This window comes from Zonotrichia leucophrys, chromosome 1 (genome assembly GCF_028769735.1).
Source record: "Zonotrichia leucophrys gambelii isolate GWCS_2022_RI chromosome 1, RI_Zleu_2.0, whole genome shotgun sequence".
In the NCBI taxonomy this organism is placed as follows: Eukaryota; Metazoa; Chordata; class Aves; order Passeriformes; family Passerellidae; genus Zonotrichia; species Zonotrichia leucophrys.
Window position 1 is genome coordinate 3,090,456 of NC_088169.1, and position 18,916 is coordinate 3,109,371.

Consider the following 18,916-nt stretch of genomic DNA (forward strand, 5'->3'; position numbering starts at 1 on the left):
GCTCCTGGAGCTTCTCCTCAGAGGATTTCTCTCCAGAGAGTGCTGGGGGAGCTCCTGTGTTCTCCTGGATCCCTTCTCTCCTCCCCACCCGTCCCCATTTCTGTCCCACCCCATGGGGAAAACTCAAACCCTTCTCCCTCCTCCTCCCTTGTCTGTTCCTACGGCTCCACTCACACTCAGGGCCCAGAAATTCAAATGGAATTTATATTTAAATGCAAATTTCTACATTATAAATTAAAAGTGTAAATTATCTTAAGTGTAAATTATCTTAAGTGTTCTTTTCTTCCTCCTGTTTCTCTTCTGCATTGGAGAGTAACTCTCCATAAATAATAAACATTATAGTTTTATGTATAGATCTAATTTTCCTCCTTGAAACTTTTGCTTTTTTTTGGTGACTATTACAAAAACCATAATAATGGTATTTACTGATACTGAAGCCTTATCTAATTTAACAAAAATTCTGCATTGCTACCTTTTCTCTTCATATTGCTCTGTTATCTCTGTCTCTCTTTGTAGCTGAGATTTGTCTGCTTAGGGGAATTTATCTAAATTAGCTGCTGGAATAACGTGAAGTGGATTTGTTCGATTGCACAGAATCAGTTTGTGGCACTCCACTCCAAATTTCAGTGGCTTCAAATTCAGTTTATTCCACTCCAAATAATGATCAAATGAGGTTTAGAGTTCATTCTCATGGGCTTTCCAGAGGTAAATTCTAAGGAATTTGAGCAGTGAGGAGCAGGGATGTGGCCCCAAGGATGGGCAGGGTTTAGTGCAGGACAAGGACCAAGGACAAGGGGTGGAATAAAAAGCTGAGTTCTCATTGAGAAAATGAGTTCTGGTAAATTAAAATTAAATTTTCCCCAATTATACAGCACATTTAAAGAATTATTTTGTCATTTGAAAGCTGATTGTAGTGTTACATGATAATCTGCTGGTGCAACATTTAGAGGAGGCATAAAGAGAAATAAACATTGATTTAATATGAGAAAAACTCCCTGAAACAGTGCAAAAGCAGCTTTCAGACTGTCCCAGAGACTGAGATCACCTCATTTTAAATTATTTTCCTAGAACCCATTTTCACATATTTTTCTCTTTGATTGGCTCTCAAAATACATTATTTTATGTGCTTTTAAAATGGAATACTCTGATCTTTACCCACTTCCAGATGTTTGGAATTATTTCTGCCTCAGATCTGCTCTTACCTGGCAGGACAGGGCCAGGGACAGCCAGGAGGGGACCCAACCTTCTCTGGAAAATCAGGAATTTTGATGGTTCCTGTTTATTTACTGAGATGATTTGAGTATTCCTTTTATTCCTTTTTTTCCTTTATTCCTTTATTCCTACATTTCTCTGTGAGTATTTTAAGGCAGATACAATTTCCTAAGTTTCTAACTTAGTTGTGCTAATATTCACAGCTAATATTCAATATTAACTTCTGAGACTCAGGCAGAAATGCAGAAAAAATGAGTTTGATATTTGGTTATACATTATTATTTCTTACCCTTCTGGGAATGAGTTTTTCCTTTCTGTTGTCTTCCTCTCCTTCCCTTCTCATTTTTTGCAGATTTTCCATTTTCTCTCTCCCCCTTTCTCCCTTTTACCTTTTATTCCCTTTTCTTTTTTCCCTTTTTTCCCACTTTTCCCCTTCCCCCAATGTTTCCAGTTTCCTTTCCCCCCCTTTCCACTTTTCCTCTTTTCCCCTTTTTCTCTTTCTTTTTTTGCAATTTTTTCCTTTTTTTTCCATTTTTCTTTTGTTTTTATTTTCTCCCTTTCCCTCCTTTCCCACCCTCCCCCTTTTTCCCTTTTTTAATTTTCTCCCATTTTAAATTTTCCTCTTTTTTCCCCCCCTCCTTTTCCTTTTCTCTTTCTTTTCCCCCTTTCTCCTTACCCCATTTTTCCCTCTTTTCTCCTTTTTCCTCCTCCCCTTTGATAATTTGCACCCTGCAGGGTGGAACCTGCCAGGTGAGGAAGGAGACGTGGTTTGAGCATCTGCAATTCCATATTTAAAATATTCCAAGATGTAAAAACTCTCTCTGAGTCAGATCCAGCAGGAATTTGAGCCCCCACTTCCTAAATCCCAAGTGGGTCCTTGACATTTTGGTGCAAACCCTTCCCAAAATCCATTTTTTGGAGGAAAATGTACAGATGTCAGATTGGGAATAGTTTAATTTTATCTGTGATCAAAGTCTGGCAGTGACTGACTCATTTTAAGGGTAGATTTCTTCATTTCCAGATATCTCCAGCAGTGTTTTTTATTAAAATAACAAAAATTAATGCCTATTCCATTTTACAGTAGGAGATCTGATTTAATTTGATGCCTGAATTTGTTCATTATCTGCAAAGTTGAGCAAAAATGGGGTTTTTTTCAGCTTATTTCAAGCAAGTCTCCAGATGAACAAAACATTTGTTCTCATAGCAAAATGCTTCATTAATTTATTTTGGAAATGTGAAGGGAAAAAAAAAAACCAACTGTGAATGGAAGATTCTGTTCTGATCTGTGAAGTGCTGGGATTTAATTTTTGGGATTTTTTTCTCTGAAACAGTTCACTGGATTGATCTTGTTTTAATTATCAGCCCTAATCCACAGATTCCTCAGTAATTAATGATTAAAGACCTAAAACAAATGACTTTGTTACAAAACCAGAAATACTCTTGGAAGGTCACGTTTTTATGGCAAATCAGTCAGAACTGACACGAAGAGAGAACAAACACTGCCTAAAAGAGAAAATGGAATTTATTATTTAAATTTGATGAAATAAAGCCACACCCACCCTTTTCTCCTCCAGTTTCCTGGGGAATTTCAGAGTCATTTTTGGTGACAAAAATGGAGTCTTGGAGAGGCCAAATGATTTTCGTGCATTGAACAGATCTCTCTTTCTTTTGAATCCAGGGAATTTAGAAACAATGGCATCTCTCTTGGAGTTACTTTCCTGCATTTCACAAGAGTAAAAAATTCTGTGTGAGGTTGAAATTGTGAATTTTCTCCCTTGTCTGCCTTCATAATGGAGATTTCGTGGTGGTGACTTGTCCAGCCAAGAATTTTAAGCAATAAATTTGGTCGTGCTTTATTTAATGCATTTATTAATAGGAATTCTGTGGTGATGATTTGTCTGGCCAACATTTTTAAGCAACAATTTTGGTCATGCTTTATTTAGCGTATTTATTAATAGGAATGTTGTGCGTATCAGAGAAATGACACGTTGAGCTGTGAAAAATGGCTGAGCGTGGCTGAGCTCTGAATTCCTGATTCCTGCCCTGTGCCCAGGAATTTTCTTGGCTCCATCAAAGCTCCATTCTCTTGGGCTTTGCACTCGTTTTTATTCCTCCTTTCCAGGAATATTTTGGGTTTCCATCCCTGGCAGTGCCCAAGGCCAGGCTGGACACTGGGACAGTGGGAGGTGTCCCTGCCATGGCAGGGCTGGCACTGGGTGGGCTTTGAGGTTCCTCCCAACCAATTCCAAGGGATTTTGGGAAGAGCTGGTCCATGTTCAGCTCCAGGATCCCATCCAGCTGAACCAGGAATGCTGCTGTGAAAAGGAAACGGCTTCCACCACCATCCCAGCAAGATTCCTTGGAGTGACTCCAAACTGTGACAGTCTGGGCTCCCCAGCCCGAATCTCACTGATCTTCTCACATTAGAGACTTCTCATTGTGACATCATAATCTTCTTTTTCTTTTTTTAAAAAAAAGCTATTTTTAATTTGATCAGAGTTACATTTTGGGAAGATTTGGGGAGACTGAAGAGCTGTGGTAGGGATGTGATGCTCCAGGGAGGGATTTGGGACGTGATGATGGGGATGTGGCCAGGGAAGGTGAGTGTGAGGATCCATCCTGGTGAGCCAGGAACGCTCCTTCCCTGAGCTGGGAGGAGTCCAGAGGACTCCAATCCAACACACGAAGGAAAACTTGGTGGGATAACACTTCTCCAGCAGCTCTCACAGCTTAAATTCTCCAGGAAATTCAGTGCAAATGATTGCCTGTAATGATCTGAGGGAAAACAGCTTCAGCTGTGAGCTTGGAGCTGCTGCTTTTGATTAAAAAAAAAAAAAAGAAAAAAGGAAAAACAGTAGGGAGAGCTCTCCCCATCCCTGCCCTGTGAACAAAAATTCCCTAAAAGCAGCTGACGTTACCAGAAACTCTGAAGTTTTTACTCTGTGTGGATGGCACGTGAGCTGCGGGGAAGGAGGGATGAGCTGTGGTTTGGAGCTGTGAATTCGCCTGGAATAGAAAGCAGATTTCACACTTGTGGTGAAACAGGAAGATCCCAGTCCCTCTGGAACTCTATTTTTGGATGTGATGTCTCTGGGCTCTCCATGGGAAACTCTTGGAGCATCAACAGGCAACAAACAGGGCACTGGAATTGGTAAAATAATTGCATTTTTGCACTGGAATTGCCACTGGATTATAATTTCTGGAAATCCAGAGGATCTGGTAAAACTGTGAGAATAAATCAGGAGAAAGAAAAGCTGAACCCACAAAATGACTTTGTGAACGTCTGGCTCCACCTCTCCCCTCCAAAATACCAAAGCCTGGAAGTTTCAAATCCACTCAGGAAATGATTAACAAATAACAACAGCTCTCAGGTCTTGTCTTTAAGAATTATTTACAGCTCAAACCCAGATTTATGCCTGCCCTCCATGTGCTTCATTTCAAAGAGGGGTTTGGGAGCTGAGGGAACAAGAGGGGAAGAGAAGCCAACTCCTCCTGTTTTAGTTTTGATTTATGGCCTAAAAAGTGCCTGAGTGGGGTAACCTGGTGTTAAGGAGGTTGGTATTATGAAAATAAAGATTTTGATGGGCAGAGAGTGCCTCAGCAGGAAAAGTTTAATGTTTGACAGCCAGGAGCTGTGGTGTTGGCTGCTGAAGGAATGTCCAGGTGCCCAAAGCACAGGAGACAAATTATGTTGAGCCTCTCGCCCACACCCACATCAAAGAACGGGAGGAAATAATATAAATTCACCACTTCAAATCTCCCAAAAGCAGGAGGGCCAGAGATCCCAGGTTTTCTGGGGATGACAGAGTGCGTCCCCCCAGGGCTGTGCTCTGCTGGACAGCGAGGAGGTGACAAACCTGGGCACTATCCTGAGGGCTGCCTTTTACCTGGAAATGCCTGGATGGGTGGGCTGGGCCCAGGGAATGGGGGATATTCCATTCTTCCATTAAAAAAACCCCAAAATTTCACAGAACCCTGGAATTACAGAATCGCAGCATCCTAGAACGGTTCGGCCTTGAAGGCTCCTTAAAGGCCACCCAGTTCCACCCCTCTGGCAGGAGCAGGGATCCTTCCACACCCAAAGGTGAGGAAAATTGGGCTGCTGGGAGAATTCCAGAGCAAGGCAGCCCTGGGCAGAGGGGCTGGAGCTGTTGGTGCTCTTGTGGCTCTTGGGTTTGATTTTTGGGAGAAGTGGGACGTGGTTTTGGACATGCCTGGGCTGAAGGGAGCTCTGGTTCCAGACCTTCCCCTTGCCCTGTGGCTGGGAACAGAACAGGGATTTCAGGAATTTCATCCTTCCCTGGTTTTGGAAGGCCTGAGTGTCCTCTTTAACTCCAACAAAGGAACATGAGCAACCCAGACTTGAAACCAAAACCTTGAACTGAACTTCAAGAATGTTTTTTGTCCCTCCTGGGTTTGGCAGCTGCTGAATTTGTTGGGGTGGCTCCCATGGCTTTGGTGCTGTAGGGCAAAGATGCAGATCAGAACAGCTATGGACACCCAGCAGGACATCTGCATTCTTGGGTGATGCTTCAAATTCATTCTGGTGCTTTATTTTAATTCTGATAAAATGGTATTTGTTGGGAAATGATAGAGCTGAGCTTGGGATGTTTGCTGAAGGTCACATTCTCAGTCAGCAAGTTAGTGAAGAAGGAATTGAGAGCTCCAGGAGGTAACTGAGAGCTCACATTTACCTCTGGAAATCCTTTCTCTCCTAAAAATCATAAGATAATCCAAGAAAAAAACGTCAAAATATATTGGTGAATGAAACTTCACTAATATATAATAGAAGTGTAATGGGTCTGGATTAATTCTGTAGCCAATTCCATTAAGATGTTATGTTATTTACATCCCTTAAATGTCATTTACCACGAATATTCCCACAGGGAATTGAGCTCTCCTTGAATATTGTTCAGGACTAAGAGCTGAGATTCCTGGGTGAAATGATTGACTGTCAATGAAAACACCACTCAGGATATACGGCTTGAAAATCCATTGTTAATTAACAGCATTCAATTCTTAATTGTCTTCGTACCAATTCAGTTGAAATCATTGACACAAAATACATTGTTAAACTGCTTAATCAATCATTGTAGAAAAATAGAGGTGTTTGATAGGGACATTCTAGTACAAAGTTTACGTGAAGCTTCCCCGTTTGAAAGCTTTGGAGGCTTCTATAATATTTTTTTTTTTAAAGCTTATGTTACAAAAATGAGATCTCATAAACTTTACAGTCCGTACTACATGGATACCAAAGACAAGAAAATACAGGGGGGGAGAGAAAGACAGAACACACACACCTTAAGCTGTAAGTGCCCTATTCACAGAAATAAAGCTTACACATGCGCATGCCCCAGTGGCGGAAATTCTCTTTTTCCGTGCTGAAGGACACAAAAAAAAAAGGTTTCATCAGGGCCCTGAGCTGCACCACAAATGTTCTCAACCTGCAGCAACGACTTCTAGAGTGGCCCAGTGAATTGTGAGAGCAAAAAGCAGGTTTGTCCTCGGAGGGAAAGCTTTGCTTTCAGCTCATGCACCTTTGGCGGGACAGACGCCGATGCTTCCAGAGGGGCTCTGGAGCCCCAAAAACCCCCAAAAAACCCTAAAAAAACCCTTAAAAAACCCTAAAAACGCTCAGCAGCCCTGCTGGGGAGCCACGGGGGTGGGGATGGATGGGCTGGAGCACGGGGCTGGTGCTGGGGCAGCAGGATGAGCTTGAGGCCTAGATCTGTCTCAGAAATGTTCCAACCTTCACCAGAATCGTCCGCCCAAAAATCCTCATCCTGAACCATTCCTGGCATCCTGGGAAAGCCTTTTAGGGGAAAATGGTCAGTGCTGAAACCATAAAAACCTCTTCCCATCCAGCCTGATCTGCCCTGGTGTGCAACCCTTCCCATCCCTTCCCCAGGCCCTGTGTGCCCTCCTCACCTGGAGGTCCCTCCCCTCAGCCACCCTCTCTGAAAATTAGCAAGGGGCAGTTGTACCAGCAAAAAAGAAAACTAAAAAAAAGAAAGAAAAGAGGTGTGAATTTAATGCCAAAGCTATATCACAGTGCAAATTTTCCACCTGCCCACCAAGTTTCTCCTGAGGTTTATTTTTTTTTTCTCTTTTATTTAAACGTAAAGTTTTCTGTACAAAAAAAAAAAAAGAAGAAAAAAGCTTCGGATTCTCTTCAGTGTTTTCTTTCTTCATGGAATAGGCAGGCATGAAACAACCCCCCCCAAAATTAAGGAATTAAGGCTGCAGCTTCTCCTCCTTTGCTGGCAGAAATGCTGTTCTTGGTGGAGCTCTCCCACTGCCGTGGAAGTGATGGGAGTTCCCTCTGCCCCAGGGATGGAATTCCCAGGGATTTCCAACAACCAGGAGCCACCCAAGGTGGAGGAACTCACTGAGGAAGGGCTCCCCTGAGCCAGGCAGGACCCTCCTGTGTGTTCTCCTGGGAATCCTGGTGGAAGGACACCCCCAGGGACGTCGTGCCCCCCGCGCCCTCAGCACCAGCACATTGCAAACGTCACGGATTCCAGCTCCACACGAAATCCAGCTGCTTCTTTCCCAGCTGAAGTAGCTAAAATCTACTGGCTGAGGTGCAACATTCATTTTTCAATGGCTTGTGTGTGTGTGGGTATTTTTTGTGTGTAGTAGACTGCTCCACTGAGATCCCACGGGAGCAGATTCCCTGGATATTGCACGTTAAGGATAACACCTCCACATGACACATGCTTGCTCTATGGAGAGTACACAGGAAATTCTGGTTAGCCATGAGTTTGCCACAGCCTCAATTTTTCAGTTGAACTGCCCCCAGAAAACAGGAACCAGGAAGGGTTTTGCCTTATTTGTAAACATTTTCACAGTATGTCAGGAGGACAATTCTCTACCCTGCCCTCTCCCAGACTTATGGCTTTTTAGAGTGAGTGAAACAATCTGTTTGGCCAACAGTGAGGTACTCTAAATAGCTGCCAGTCTGGTACACTGAAGAAAATGTTACCCACTCGAAGAGTCATAGAGGGGAGGGGAAAGAAAAACAAATTAAAATCAATTTTACACTGCAAATATTTGAAGAGAAATGCCTACTCGACGGGTAGTTGGTTTTTGCATCCCAATATTTCTAGAGCTCTGTTTCTAAACCTACATTAATTACACAGCTGTGTACATTATTTAGAAGTTCTTTACTACAGTACTTTTGTACATGCGGCGTTTATTACTAAATGTAGAGAGAAATAGTTACATAAGGCATATGTACAGGGTCGTGGGGGATTGCAGGTCCCTCTGCTCACCTTCCTCTTAAAGCTGCAAGGCCCATTCCACTGTCACCCAGTCTGTGAAAGTGTCCTGAAATACATAAAAACTCAGTCAAGGCCCATTTCTTTGATGGGCATGAATTAGTCTTTCCTTTTAAAATCCCTTGCATCCATTTCCTCTGCGTTCAGAGATTGGTTTTTGTGTGGTTGATGTGGAAAAACCTGGAGGTCTGCACTGGAGAGGGGCCACCAGTCACTGCCAGGGGGAGATTCCACCATCCCTGGTGGGTGCTGCAGCTTTTACCCACGCCTTGGCTTAGTCTGGGGTTGAAGTTGGGATTTTTCATCTAAAATGTTTATTTTCCGTGAGTTACCAATAACAGGAAGAGAAAAAAAAATTAAAGGCGTGTCGCAGAAAGGAACAGGGAGCAGAGAGGCAGGAGATAAAGGAGGTGGCCTTTATTTCTCCCTGGTCCTACACTTTGGACTCATTCTCCAAGTTGGCCACGTCTCCGTTTCTTTCGTTTTGGTCTTCTTGGTTCTTCTCCTCCTCCTCCGTTTCCAGCTCGGCGTGTTGGTCCAGCTTGCTGGAAACAGACCAGGTCAGGGGCAGTTCTGCTCGGCTGGCCATCTCCGCCAGCTCTTTGGCACTGTAAACGGGGGTGTTGGTCTCGTAGGTTTCGTGAAAACTGTTGTAGTCAACCTCGTAAAACCCGTCCTCCAGCGTGAGCACGGGCGTGAAGCGATAGCCCCAGAGGATCTCACTGGTGATGTAGGAGCTGCGGGCCTGGCACGTCATCCCTGCAGCAACAGAGAAGGAACAAGGGCTGTAAGCAGGACCCGCGGCTTCCCCAAGACTTTAATTTATTTATTTTTCTGTCTGTAAGAAGGACAGGATGAGGTTTGACATCACACGAGGTGGAGCTCACACAGCAGGCTTAGGGAGCGTAAATTGACGCCCTTTCCTCCTGTGCATGGCTGAATAAAGGCTCCGCCCAGGCTCCGCCCAGGGGAGGAGCCAAGCATTCCTACCTGGATCCAATCTGAGCCTGGCACAGCACAGCAGCCTCTGCCCCCTGCATTGCCAGAGGAGCAGCTTTCTGCTGCCCTGCATTGCCAGAGGGAGCCCAGGCCCATCTGCAGCAGCCCTGGAGCTGCAGAGGAAAACTCCCCCCTTGTGCAGGATCCCTGCTGCAGCAGAGCCACAGCTGGCACTGCAGGAGGGCTGAGCCCCCCTGGGATGGGGCTGGGACACCCCCTGACACACAGGGGGCAGGGCAGGGTCTGGCTCTGGCAGTGGTTTATTGTGTATTGCTGCATTCTTATTTTTATCTTTATTTATTTTTTTTATTCCTAGTAAAGAACTGTTATTCCTATTCCCATATTTTTGCCTGAGAGCCCCTTAATTTCAAAATTATAATAATTTAATGGGACTGTGCCACCACCCTGACCCACAGCGTGTCAGGGCATGTTCCGACTCTGGTAGTGCTGCTTTGTATTACTGCATTCTGATTTTTATTTTTCCTAATAAAGAACTGTTATTCCTACTCCCATATTTTTGCCTGAGAGTCCCTTAATTTCAAAATTATAATAATTCAGAGGTAGGGAGGGGGGTTTACATTTTCCATTTCAAGGGAGGGTCCTGCCTTCCTTAGCAGACACCTGGCTTTACAAACCAAGACAGAACCTTTTAAAACCAAAACTAAACATGGAGGAAGCTCTCAACCCCTTGAGGTAAATTCCTGCAGCGGATTCCTGACGGAGCTGTGGCACTCAGGAAGCAGCAGAATCCCTGACCTGTGGCCTCAGAGCTGAGTTTTGCACCTTTTCCGGGGCAAGGGGGAGAAGATGGGAGAATTCTGCTTCATCACAGTGACCGAAGAATCCCAGACTGGTTTGGGTTGGAAGGGACATCAAAGACATTCCAGCTCCAACCCCTGCCATGGGTGGGGGTTTTCTCCTAGATCAGGCTGCTCCAAATCCCATCCAACCTGGGCTTGGACACTCCAGGGATCCAGGGGCAGCCACAGATTCTCTGGAAATCTATTCCAGGTCCTCCCCATCCTCCCAGGGAACAATTCCTAATTCCCAACATCCCATCTGACGAGGTCTTTGGTGTGAAGATGACTCTGAGGTGTCGGAAAGTTTCTTTTTCTCAGCTTTGAGACCAAAGAAGGAGATGGGATTTTTTGGCTCTCATTCCCAAGGGTGTTTATTTGCAATTATTTAATTCATTGTCTTTTTGACTCCCTGAGGTCTGTTTAGTAGGTTGGGTTGAAGGACTCTGACCACCCTCAGGGTGGTGTTATTTTTTATACTAAAAACTATGTGTACTTTATTTAAAATAATTTTTCAATACTTATCACCTCTGTTAGACAGTCTGTCTCTACTCTAAACTAATTTTAAAGTGTCACCATCACAGCAGAAGATGGAGGACAAGAAGTAGAAGGAGAAAGATTGGACACGCCCAGATTCCTCCATCTTGCCTCTTGAACCCCCATTCTAAAAACCCCAAAATTTTACTTTTCTACTTTGTGGTAAATTCACTGTCATTCTACTCAAACTCTTGGGGCTTGTAAATACTCACACAAAGTTGGGAATTTTTGCCAAGGGCTAAAATCAAAGGCACAGGTGTTTCTGACTCCATGCCAAGGTCTCTGAGCCCCTTGCAAAGGTCTGGAGTCCTCCAGGGCAGCCAGAGGGATGTCCTGGGTTCTGACACCCATCCATCCATCCATCCATCCACCCATCCATCCATCCATCCATCCATCCATCCATCCATCCATCCCCCATCCATCCCTCCATCCATCCATCTTCCATCCATCCATCCATCCATCCATCCATCCATCCATCCATCCATCCATCCATCCATCATCCAACCATCCATCCATCCATACATCCATACATCCATCATCCATCCATCCCCCATCCATCCATCCATCCATCCATCCATCCATCCATCCGTCCATCCATCCATCATCCATCCATCCATCCATCCATCCATCCATCCATCCATCATCCATCCCCCATCCATCCATCCATCCATCCATCCATCATCCATCCATCCATCCATCCATCCATCCATCCATCCACCCATCCATCCATCCATCCATCCATCCATCCATCCATCCATCTCCATCCCCCATCCATCCATCATCCATCCATCCATCCATCCATCATCCATCCATCCATCCATCCATCCATCCATCATCCATCCACCCATCCATCCATCCATCCATCCATCCATCCATCCATCCATCCATCCATCTCCATCCCCCATCCATCCATCATCCATCCATCCATCATCCATCCATCCATCCATCCATCCATCCATCCATCCATCCATCCATCATCCATCCATCATCCATCCATCCTTCATCCATCCATCCCCCATCCATCCATCCATCATCCATCCATCCATCCATCCATCCATCCATCCATCCAACATCCATCTATCCGTATCCATCCATCCATCTCCCATCCATCCATCCATCCATCCATCCATCCATCATCCATCCATCATCCATCCATCCATCCATCCATCCATCCATCCATCCATCCCCATCCATCCATCCATCCATCCATCCATCCATCCATCCATCCATCCATCCATCCATCCATCATCCATCCATCCCTCTGGCAGTGGGAGCCATTCCCTGTGTCCCGTCCCTCTGCTGAGCAATCCCTCTCCAACGACCCCAATATTGAGGGAATGGGATGAACCTGCACCCTTCCTGTAGCTCCAGGAATCCCAGGTGGATTTCCAGGCTCCCACCCCAGCCTCGCTCCGTGCCCTGCTGACCCTTTGCTCTCCAATCCGTTTGCTGAAGGATTTGTCACATTTTTGGGCTATTTTTGGCTGCTCAGGAGAAGAAGAAAGCAGCGTGGGCTATTACAAACAAGCCAAAGGCTCGGAGTCAGGACCCCCTGCTTGATCCCCCTCTTCTCCTGCAGACCCTGTGTGGGCTCTGGCAAATTCCCCAGCTTTGCTTTGCTGGCTCCGTTTCTCTGCTGTGCCACCAGGAACGCGCCGAGATGGAAAAGCAGGAGAAGTGCTGGCACTGGATTCTCTTCCTCCTTCCTCCTCTACAGTTTTTTTTTTTTTTTTGCTGTCAAATTTGTACTAAACAGCTCTCCCTGGTGTGAAATGATTGCCTCAAGGAAAAGAAATAAAAAAAAAAGACAGAAATTTGGACTAAAATTTCCAGAGTGCCACCAAGTCGGCGTCAGAAGCATTCCATGGGAGTTAATTGGTCCTCTTTAATCAAGCTAAAAAGAAGGAAGCAAAATGTTGTGTTGGACCCTGAATTCCCTGCAGTATTTTAAAGCTGGAAGCGTAAAATCATAGAATTTAGGTATAGTTGACAATAAGGCTATGGTAGTTCGGTTTATTTGAGCAAACAGCCCACAAATATATATATAAAAAAAATTAAAAAAATTTATAATGTATTGTATATTATAATATACATTATATTATTTATAAATAACATATATTTGTATTTACACATATATTTATACTTATATTTATATTTATATTTATATTTATATTTATATTTATATTTATATTTTTATATTTATATGACTATATATTTACATTATATAGAAATTTAAATATACATAACATATAAATAAATATAATATATTATATAATTTATTTATATATTACATATAAAATGTATTTAATATATAAAATACACATGAAAATATAAATATAAATATAAAATATAAAATATAAAATGATAAAATCTCTCATTCAGAGGTAGCAAAGGGGAATTCCCAGGGGTTCTGATCATTTGTTTCAGAGCACACCTGGGAATTGGTTTTTTATCTCACCCTGAGAAATGTCAAAACGTCCTGAAAGAAGTCAGAACTCCACAGGTGCCTGGGAGCCTTTTAAATATTTTAAATATCTTTGCTTCAGCATGCCTGGTGTGGAACCCTTGTGTTGTGGGCTTGTGAGTTGAGTGGAGGAAAGGAGTGAGGACAGATATTTTTTATCATTATTATAGTACAAGGAGTTAACTTTTGCTGGGTTTTGTTTGTTTTCTTTTTCCTTGTATAACCTTAAAACTGTGTGTGGTTTTTTTTTTTTTTTTCCTGCCAACGATACGTGTAATTTGATATTTCTATTTCCACCTTTCTTGCTCGGGAGGAGATCACCGTATTTGAGGTTTTATTTGCTGCTCAGGGGTCTCTGTGGTCGCTGGGGAGGGAGCAGGGACCAGCTCCATCCAGAAAATCCAAATTTCCATGGAGTGAGTGGGCTGGAGCAGCTGCTCTGACCACCCCACCCCAAATCACAGAAAATCTCAGCTCTGCAGGAGAAGGCGCAGATTATCAGCTCCCATTTGCACAGAGATGAACATGCAAAGGAAATTGAAGCCATAATTTCCAGTCAGTTGAACTTTCTGATGCTCTGAATTCTATTTCTTGCTAAAACAAATAACAGGCATTAAGAAAAATGAAGTTTATATTAAGTTAAATTCTAAACAAAATCTAAATTGAATTGGTCAAAGCATTCTGGTTTCATTCTGACTTCTTCAAATGTGATATATTGTGTAATGCAACACCTAAATAAGAAAAAAATGGGCATGCTTTAGTCCTTTACAAACTGCTAAAATGCGTTTTTTGCCCTAGCAGGAGATCTCAATGCCAGAGAAATTATATTTTCCAGTGGAAAAATGCTGAATTGGAAATGCTCGATTTACTTGGGCACTGTTTCTCCTATCAGGAATTAAATACTGGGTAATTTGTGTCTAATTTTTTGCTTTCTGACAAGTGGTACCTGCTGAGGCAGGAGACTTTGTCTGCTCCAGCCTCAAATGTGCTGCCACTTTTAGCAAAATGTACCAACATATTCTCAATGAACTGCTTGTAAAGAGATGGTAATTTTACCCAAAAATTGCAATTTTACCATAAATTTACAATTCAGCCAATATTTAACCTCAATTTAGCCTCAAACTCAGGCTGTGCCCAGCAAATCCTGATGTGTCTGAATTTTGATGTTGATTTTAAGCTGATCCTTTCCCAATGGGTGACAATTACATTTTTTTGTCACCTAAATCTGGGAAATTGATTAAATCCAATAATGCCTGACCAGAGAGAGAGGAGCTGGTTCCAGAACTGGCCCTTCAGAGCTGGGAGCTCATTTCAGAGGAGCTGGAGCATGGAATGCCAGGATTCTGTGCCCTGCTCTGTGTTTGGCTCTTGGGATGCATTTATGGATCCGGAGCTTCCCCAGATTTCAGATCAGAGCTTTGTTTTTCCTTCTGGGCGCCCAGCACAGGGGGATTTGTGGGAATTTTGGTTAAAAGAAGCTGTAGTGAGGGGCTGAAGGGACCCTGGATGGATCTGAATAGAGCTGAGAGGATCCTGAATGGATCTGGGTGGAGCTGAGACGATCCTGGATGGATCTGGATAGAGCTGAGAGGATCCTGAGTGGATCTGGGTGGAGATAAGACGATCATGGATGGATGTGGATGGAGCTGAGAAGATCCTGGATGGATCTGGATAGAGCTGAGAAGATGCTGGCTGGATGTGGATGGAGCTGAGAGGATCCTGGGTGGATCTGGATAGAGCTGAGAAGAAGCTGGCTGGATGTGGATGGAGCTGAGAGGATCCTGGATGGATCTGGACGGAGCTGAGAGGATCCTGGGTGGACCTGAATGGATCTGAGAGGATCCTGGATGGATGTGGATGCAGCTGCAAAGATCCTGGGTAGATCTGGATGGAGCCGAGAGGATCCTGGATGGATGTGGATGGAGCTGAGAAGATCCTGGATGGATCTGGACGGATCTGAGAGGATCCTGGGTGGACCTGAATGGATCTGAGAGGATCCTGGATGGATCTGGATGCAGCTGCAAAGATCCTGGGTAGATCTGGATGGAGCCGAGAGGATCCTGGATGGATCAGAAGCCGGTTCCTCTCTCTCCAATCCTCACAGGGGAGGCAGAAGATGGGAATTGGGCACATATAAAATAAAATAAAAGCAGGAAGTGAAGAATAGAAAATGCCCAACCCAGAAATGTGCATTTGCATCCCAGAAAGGCAAATGTGACCTGGGCTGCATCCAAAGCAAGTGGGCAGCAGGGAAAGGGATTGGGATTGTGTCCCTGTGTTCCCTCAGGTGATTCCCCACCTTCAGAGCTGCCCCAGCCAGGGAGGAGCTGGAGCTGCTGCAGAGCCCAGAGGAGGCTCCAGGATGGGCAGAGGATGGAGCAGCTCTGCTGGCAGGAAAGGCTGGCACAGCTGGCATTGCTCACCTGCACAGGAGAAGCTTTGGGCTGAGCTCAGGGCGGCCTTGCAGGGCCTGGAGGAGCCCCAGGAAAGCTGGAGAGAGACAATTGCCAGGGGATGCAGGGACAGCACACAGGGAATGGCTCCCAGTGCCAGAGGGCAGGGCTGGGTGGGATCCTGGCAATGAGGAATTGTTCCCTGGCAGGGTGGGCAGGGCTGGGATGGAATTCCACCCCTGGATCCCTGGCAGTGCCCAAGGCCAGGTTGGAGCAGCCTGGGACAGTGGGAGGTGTCCCTGCCATGGCAGGGGTGGCACTGGGTGAGCTTTGAGGTCCCATCCCACCCAAACCATCCTGGGATTCTGAGATTCTGTGAAATGCATTTGGCTTTGGAAAGGATTGAACACTTTTTGTGAGGAGCTCTTCCAAGATGGCATCCTTCAATGAATGTGCATGGAAAGTCAATCTTTAGTGGAAAAAAAACCCGCAACCCTCAACATCTGCACCTCTCCTGGGGAACAGGAACTCAGATCCCAGTGCAATGGGACTGACACCAACACAAGGCACTGCTCAATCCCTACTCATGGGAATTAATGCCAAAGGATGGCTGGGAGAAAAAAAAACCCCTTTCCCTGGAATGGTGTTTGCTGCAAAAGAAACATTTTCTGTGACACTTTGTACCTGCTGCACTCCTGTGCTGTCACTGCTGGGGGATAAACATTTCATTAAAATAGAAGTGTGATCCATTCCACCACCTCTTCCACACCTAATTCCAGCCTGCGTGTTTGGGTGGCTTTTGTTCCTCTCCTTAAAACGCTGAACATCCAAGGTTTGCTCCGTGCTGAACTTCCCCGACTTGGAGCTTTTTATAAAAATGTCACATTTTCCTGTTTGCGACGCCAGGATTAAAGACAAAACAGTGTGAACACGCAGCTTGGCATGCTGTAAAATCCAGGAAATAAGGCAGGATTGGGAGCTTTCTGACAGTTAAATCTGTGAATCACCCACCAAATATTCTGGGGGTTGTTCTGAGGTTTGTGGCTGAAGGGAGCAGAGGGGGAGATGAAAGAGAGCCCAGGGGAAAGCACTTGGTCCTGCCAGGCAGATCCTGCGAGAAGGGATGCTTGGAAAGGCAGCACAAGCAAAGGTTCCAAAATCACTGGAGATTTTGGGAAGCAGCAGCCCAATTCCAGTTCCAAAATCACTGGAATTTTTGGGAAGCAGCAGGCCAATTCAAAAATCAATGGAGTTTTTGGGAAGCAGCAGCCCAATTCCAGTTCCAAAATCACTGGAATTTTTCAGGAAGGCACAGCCCAATTCCAGTTCCAAAATCCCTGGAATTTTTGGGAAGCAGCAGCCCAATTCAAAAATCAATAGAGTTTTTGGGAAGCAGCAGCCCAATTTCAGTCCCAAAGTCCCTGGAATTTTTGGGAAGTAGAAGCCCAATTCAAAAATCACTGGAATTTTTGGGAAACCACAGCCCAATTCCAGTCCCAAAATCCCTGGAATTTTTGAGAAGGCACAGCCCAATTCCAGTTCCCAAATCCCTGGAATTTTGGGAAACCACAGCCCAGTTCCAGTTCCAAAATCACTGGAATTTTTGGGAAGGCACAGCCCAATTCCAGTTCCAAAATCCCTGGAATTTTTGGGAAGTAGAAGCCCAATTCAAAAATCACTGGAGTTTTTGGGAAACAACAGCCCAATTCCAGTTCCAAAATCCCTGGAATTTTTGGGAAGGCACAGCCCAATTCCAGTTCCAAAATCACTGGAATTTTTGGGAAGTAGAAGCCCAATTCAAAAATCACTGGAATTTTTGGGAAACAACAGCCCAATTCCAGTTCCCAAATCCCTGGAATTTTTGGGAAGGCACAGCCCAGCTCAGTGGAGTCCCCAGGGCGGTTTTGTAACTCTGCCTCCTTTTAGGTGGGCTGGGACGAGCCACGCTCGGGTGGGTGGAACTTGATTTTAGAAGAGAAAACTTGAAGAAATCAGCTTTTCTAAAGATACCCCGTGTTCAGAGATGATATTTCTGTCTTGTGCTTCACCTGAAGGAGTGGCAAGAGGGCTGGGGGAGAGGAGCTCCATGGTTTGCAGAAGGGAGCTCTGAATCCCAGGCTCTGGGAGGAGGAGGAGGAGGAGGAAGATCTGGGCTGGTTTTGTTCCTATTTTAAGTGTAGATCTTATCCCCTTTAATTTTCTTAGTGGGAGAGAATTTAGGCAACCTAACATTTGTTGATGTCATTATTTAATGTGATTGATCAAGGCCTTTATAAAAATCTCTTTAAGAGGAACCATTGAGCACGTTAAGCTCCAAGTTCATCTGACACAACAACGCTCTTTAATTAAAATTGAAATGAGGGTTTATTGATATCTTGATCACAACAAAAGGCTCAGCCAATGCCAGGCTCCCTGCAGCTCTGATTTTTGATGAACTTTTTGCAGGCCTTCTTGCGGCTCTGCACTGAAAATCATCTGTGCTGCAAATCCTCCCACTGTGTAGCAAGTGGGTTTGGAATTTTATTCTGAGTTTGTTTTTTTTTTTTTTTCTGTTCATGGGATGAGACTTATTAAGTTGATGCTTTCAGGTTAATAATATTTGGCTATCTGACAATGCGAGCAGCATATTTTTGAGATGCAGAGAGTGGCTGCCTGGGGGAATGAGATGCAAAATCTTTCACTTCTGAAATGCTATTTAATATTTAATATGTCAGATTTTGTATCCATATTTATCTGCTTGGCATCCTGTCTAATAGTAGAGGCTATTAATACACCTGCTGGTAGATCAATGACCATTTTGGAAAAATAAATATTCACTTGGTTTTCATTGACTGTGGTTTTATTGGAGGTGGTGTGGAAGAAGCTGATTAATCTTTAATTACTGCCCACATTTAGCAATGGGTCCAATAAAGGAGAAGAGCAGGAATAGGGTTGGGGTTTTAGGAAAGCTTCAGTTCTACTCTCCTGATGTTTCTATTAATTTTTATTATGGAAACAAATAGGAACAAAATCTTCAAGCTCTGGGCTTTTCAGTCTGGCACTCTCCTCAATGCCTGAATTCATTGAAAGTAGGGAGAGAGGGGACCAAAAAACAGCAAAAAGCCAGCAAACAGCTATTTTTTCTCTATTTCTTCATATTTAAACTGATAATATTTTAACTAATTGTTTCTGTTGTAGTGCAGACAAATCAATCTAAGGCAAAATGTGCAATGTTTTCCTCAAACAGTCCAAATT

At 44.2% G+C, this 18,916-nt stretch overlaps 1 protein-coding gene across 2 annotated transcripts in view; it reads right to left on the reverse strand.

Annotated features, from left to right (window-relative positions):
* Positions 1-6,190: 6,190 nt before the first annotated feature.
* The window catches only part of KCNJ6 (potassium inwardly rectifying channel subfamily J member 6), a 178,617-nt gene continuing 165,891 nt past the window's right edge, over positions 6,191-18,916 (reverse strand). For both annotated transcript variants that reach the window (XM_064705347.1, XM_064705338.1), the window contains one exon: positions 6,191-9,251. In XM_064705347.1, coding sequence (XP_064561417.1) covers positions 8,926-9,251 — 326 coding nt within the window. In that variant the 3' untranslated portion in view covers positions 6,191-8,925. The remainder of the gene's footprint in view (positions 9,252-18,916) is intronic.